General features: G+C 32.5%; 1 protein-coding gene across 1 annotated transcript; it reads left to right on the top strand.

The window, feature by feature from the left end:
* The first annotated feature begins 3515 nt into the window (after window positions 1-3515).
* On the top strand, window positions 3516-5012 carry LOC149500284 (uncharacterized). Its single transcript, XM_089737112.1, has 2 exons — window positions 3516-3770; window positions 4359-5012. Exons 1-2 carry the CDS (start codon window positions 3559-3561, stop codon window positions 4564-4566), a joined length of 420 nt encoding a protein of 139 aa, XP_089593238.1. The 5' UTR covers window positions 3516-3558; the 3' UTR covers window positions 4567-5012.
* The last annotated feature ends 364 nt before the right edge of the window (window positions 5013-5376 follow it).

Genomic DNA, 5376 nt, shown 5'->3' with positions numbered 1-5376 from the left:
TTGGTCTACAGTGCAGTCTGGGCAAATATGTGATTATAGAAGTATATTAGTCATATATAACGATATCATTCTTCCATTTTGAAAATCATTTGTGAAAATGTTACTTAGGTATTTTTTCACATACAAGTACTGCGGCCATCTTAAGCATTACGTCACAGACACTTCATAAAGTAGAAATATCCAGATAAACTCGCATCATATTTTTCGTACGCATTTTCCGATTTGGGGAGCCACATATTTTACTAATACAGGGTGTGAAACTTCTCATTCTTGAAGTCAAAATTAAATAAAAGGGAGTGGCAAATACTATTCAATTGCTAAGCTAATCATAAATATTGCTTATTATTTTAGCTTCTATTTCGTGAAGTTTAGTGCGAATACTATGAAGACACCAGCCGCGAACCTTCGAGATTATATACCCATATCGCTTAACATTATTGTTGTTAACATTATTAACATTTTGACGTTCAACAAGTATGTACTTTCATTTATGTTGAATAAAAATTTTTTGATTTGATTTGATTTGATTTGATTAGGAATCACCCTTTTAATATCTGTCATCGCTCCGGATAATAAATCCAACACACTATGCTAAAAAAAATGTCTTCTTACAAACTAACAGTAGAATAAAAACAAGATAGCAAGGTATCAATATCATTAATTAAAGTAATTTCTAGCAACAGCTACAAATCGCTACAAACCATCATGGAATATATCCGTTTCCGGGGCATTGGCTAGCAAGCCATTAAGCACTGACACAGCACGATGTGTCGGAGAGTTATCGGTATGCTCAGTTATGACGTAACCACAAAAAAAACGTAACGCACAAAACATTGGAAACGACAAATACCTCACAACCACGTAAAATGGTCACCTAACATTTTATGAGACGTTCGACTGTCACATAGAATTCTTTATACGATTCATTAATGGCGTTTTATTGGTCTTCTATGACAGGCTTAATAAATATAAATGTATTTACATTTAAACGGTTATAGGTCATGAGGTAACGTCATGAGATGGCGAGCGATCATGATTTGCGAGACAATGGCCACATTGTACTTCTATAGAAAGTGAGATTCGAAACATAAAAGTAATTTTATGTACTTTAATTTTAAGATTCGGCATGTCTATATGAATAACATACGAAGAATGAATGAAGAAGAAAAGAATGAAGAAAATAATGAAAAGAATAACTTATTAATATTTAAAATAGGTAGTACGGTGTGAATCTATCGATGCCTCCAATGAACACTACGCTAACTCCAAATTCGTAGATTTACAGGAGGAGCGTTTAAACGAAAAAAGTTGATAAAATCTTTATTATTGCAGATATATTTATTGGTTTTGTTGTGTAACTAGTTGATTTACTCTTGCTTCGAACCCCATCAATAATGATTAATTGATAATACTTTTAAAATAGTGAAGCGATTTGCGTGAAAAACGAAAATTTCAAAATTTTGAGTTAGAGTAGTGTTCATTGGAGGCATCGCTATGAGGATTAGAATAATTCCTTCCATCAAAAAATTGGTATCAATTTGATAACCTAGCTTAATCTAAGCCCAAATAATCCCAAATATATTGAATACCTAATTCCAAACTTGGGTTACAATATGCCAGCTCCCAATATTAGCACCAAGCTATACTCTAGACGTCTATTGTTCCCTTAAGCTACATAGGACGCCGAGACTTCGAGCGTTATTAATAATGTACATTTAACTGAAGCACTATTGAATACCTTCCTTGGTTAATAATTAAAGGAATCCAACGCTTCAGAGCAGGGATGGTTGATTCTATTTTTTTTTATGATATCTTAGAAATATAATGCGAGTATTTTGGGCATTTTGGCTCTATTTTATTACACAAAATGAAAATGGTAAATTTGATTTAATTACAATGATAAGTATTTTTGGTTCATTCAATAATCATCTATGGTACAAAATAATTAAACATAATTTTGCTTGATGAAAATATTGGTAAAATTTTATTTCTCTCTTTACTTTCAACCCTGCCTTAGTCTATTCATCAGCGGATAGTAAATATTATTAAAAGCAGAATCTATATAGAGTTATTAGTTGACTTTGTGAACAGGTAATATTGAAGTCTGTCTTTGTTTAGTTGATAGTTGAAACGATCTTGAAGTTGTCATTCAATAGAGTATAAGCCCTTGACTGATTCAAAGATCGAGTCGTATTTACGTCAGTAGTCGAACGAGCTGACGCGTCATCTGCTGGTGAATGGCCACTGGTCTTGGAGTCACAGGTATGTATATTATGCCGACGACAGTTATTTTCGAGTATCGCTTCTGTCATAGTCATGGCTATTCCCTAATCCCGTAAAAGTTTAAGGTATGCCTTATCCCATAACCTTTTATTCCATAAACTTTTAAGTTAAAAAAGGCAAGGCGGTTTTACACAATCCTATATCGCGTCAGAAATGTACTATTGTGTGGTTCGTTTGTAGTTACTTGACTATTATTAACGTAATCATTGGAAATTATTCATTATTAGCGACCCCTTCGCAACCAACTGAGGAGGCCGAGTCAACAGGAAGTTTTTATCAAACGTTAATAGAACAAATCGATTGATTGTATCCGACGTTTATGATTGTATTGTATCCGATTATGGTTTGATTGTGATTGTTGATAATAAAGCTTCGTTCATAGCTCGAAGGGACGAAATTGTTGTCCATTATAATTTGTAACAAGATTAGTTTTAGTTATTTGCAACTGTTAGTGAATAATCGTACTTTTGCTAAATAATATTTTAAAAGTTGAGAAAATTTTGTAATAAATTTTATTTTTATTGCCTTCGATGACTGAGTAGCGACTCACGTGATGGCTACAGCTGATTATGGACATCAGCAACGTCAAATTTTCACAGCAAGCAGGAGACGAATTGGTGAAGTAGTAAAAAAACAATTGTTGATACTATGATACGTGGAAGAATAGAAGATGATAGCAAAAAAGTATTTAAAACCCTTTAGTTTGCAGCAAAGTAATATTATGCAATTTAGTAAGCCCTTGTACAAGTTACTTTGACATTTATTGTTAATTACTTTTACGGATTAATCTTACTTGTTTTTAATCATTATTGCCAAAGTTTCAAATATTTTATAGTTTTTGTGGTCACGGGCGTCTAAGGAAGGTATTATTCGTCAAAATTGGAATGTTGTACTAACTACCATCACTTTTTCGATATAAAAAATAGGTATTCACATTTCACGGACGTTAAAAAACACGAAATTAATCCATAAAATTAGTTTTAATTTTGTCTACCACTTCCTGAATCCAAGGAAAGTACTACTTTAAGATCTTCTGATTAAACACCACATTTAATTAGAAACACTCGAAGCCGTGAAACGAAATTAAACGCTTCACTCATACTTTAAGATTTGATGCGTAATAACAATCAAAATTACTAATAATTCACTGATTCGGAAAGACTCAATCACGAACGCAAGTATTTTATTACTCCGTAAAAACGACATTGAATTGATTATGATAAACGAAAAAAAACAAATGAAAGAAAACATTATTGGATTCGTTCCGTTTGAACAATGATTGAAAAACTGTTTACCATACTGCTTCTTGATATTGTTTCTGCAAAAACGAACGATCAAATAGCAATAACGATTCATCCTGAGAAACTAGCGGATAAGTTCAAATCGCTGTTTGCATCGGAATATTTGAGGAATTTGGCGGTAGATTTTGCTATGAAAGCTGTCAAATATGCTGTGGATACTACTAACAGCGATGATGTGGATTTCAGGTACTTATTATATTATTTAATATTAATACGTGAAGCAAAAACTTTGTATCCCTCTTTACGAAAATTGCGCATACAGAGGAGTATGAAATCTTCCACACTTATAGAGAATATAGAGAAGAAGCGCACAATGCTAATATTTTTTAAAATAATGCATAAAAGATACATTAAATCAATAAAGAAAACATTACACACACTACATACCATGTATATGACGCACACACGCATGCATACTATTTATTGTCAAACTTTTGTTCTTGACGTCTGTTGTCAAATTGAGATTAAATATTGTTTGTCTTTGTTCATATTTTTTATAGTGTGGTCTTGGCGAAATTTGTGATTATAGAAGCATAAAATACAATCATAATAGTGTACAAACTTACAATTCCAATTAATTATAGTCGAATTTCGACTACTGCGGGACCTCTAGTATTATTTAATTGTTCAGCTAATTCAAAAATAATTATATTCTTTTCACTAAAAACTATGGCTTATAAACAGTATGTAAAATCAGTTCTGAAATTATAAATGCACATTGTCAAAAAAAAGCAGATACTTAGTGGAAAAGTCACTTATAAAATATTTCCACAGGCCGCCATTCCGTAAGAAACCAGAAGAATTTATCCTTAACGATAATGAAGCTATGGCGTTGCTTAAAGACCCATCGCCGGATGGTGACAACTTAGACTTGGTCTCACCAGGGCTGAGTCAAGAAGAACATTTGGAAGTGAAAAAAGATAAGAAAACACCTTTACAAAAGATAAACGGAGTATATTTTAGAAAACGATTTGAAACGTAATGAGCAGACCGATATCCGCAAGATCTCATATTTTGTATTAATAATTTCACTTTTCATAAAAAAAAATTGTTACTTTTCCAACTTTAAATCAATAGAAATTGCACTATGACACCTGTCCTGGTGAAACTGGAAAGGCCTCCGGGCTACCAGTAATCCTTCAATCATAAAAAAAGCACTATGATTAAGACATATATTGTTAAGAGTTGGTCCTGATTTCATTGATTCTAAAATCCTTTAATAATATTCATAGTATTTCTTTAATATGCCATATATTATTGATGATATTTTTTTCACACGGCACTGCAATCAGACTGGTTCTGTATGCTCCTCATGAGACACATTGTATTTCCTGTTTTATATTATGTAATTTAAATTTACTTTTCAAACTTTTGTAAAAGATACTTCTATCCTCATTTACTTTTAGATAATTATTGTAATTCGTTTTCGAATACGAACATTTAACATATTTTTTAAATTTAATTACACGTGCATTTGAGGTACTAGCATTTAAAATACAATAATTGAAATCTGAACTCTGTGACGAAAAATACCGTAAACATTAAAATTATGTATACTTTGAAGAAATTCGCATTATAAGTACAAAGGCGTTGTTATAAAGACGCCTGCGGTGGCTGGTGGAAATCCTTAGGGAGACTGTCGCGGTCATAACTCACGGCTGTATGAATTATTGATGCGAACCCACAATGCCTGACTGACGGTATTGGATGCTAAATAAATAAATTCCTGTGATGAATACGAGCGCTGGAAACTAGCTCTGGTGTGTCGCGGTGTCGTGTTTGCGGTTCAAAT

Source organism: Bombyx mandarina, chromosome 22 (assembly GCF_030267445.1).
Source record: "Bombyx mandarina strain Sakado chromosome 22, ASM3026744v2".
In the NCBI taxonomy this organism is placed as follows: Eukaryota; Metazoa; Arthropoda; class Insecta; order Lepidoptera; family Bombycidae; genus Bombyx; species Bombyx mandarina.
The sequence above is the reverse complement of the archived record's forward strand: the minus strand, read 5'-3'. Positions and strand labels throughout refer to the sequence as shown.

Excerpts from the sequence above, each read along its gene's own strand:
- LOC149500284 (XM_089737112.1), top strand. The coding sequence starts at position 3,559 with ATGATTGAAAAACTGTTTACCATACTGCTTCTTGATATTGTTTCTGCA. Across the intron at positions 3,771-4,358 it reads AGCGATGATGTGGATTTCAG|GCCGCCATTCCGTAAGAAAC; the intron begins GTACTTATTATA and ends ATATTTCCACAG.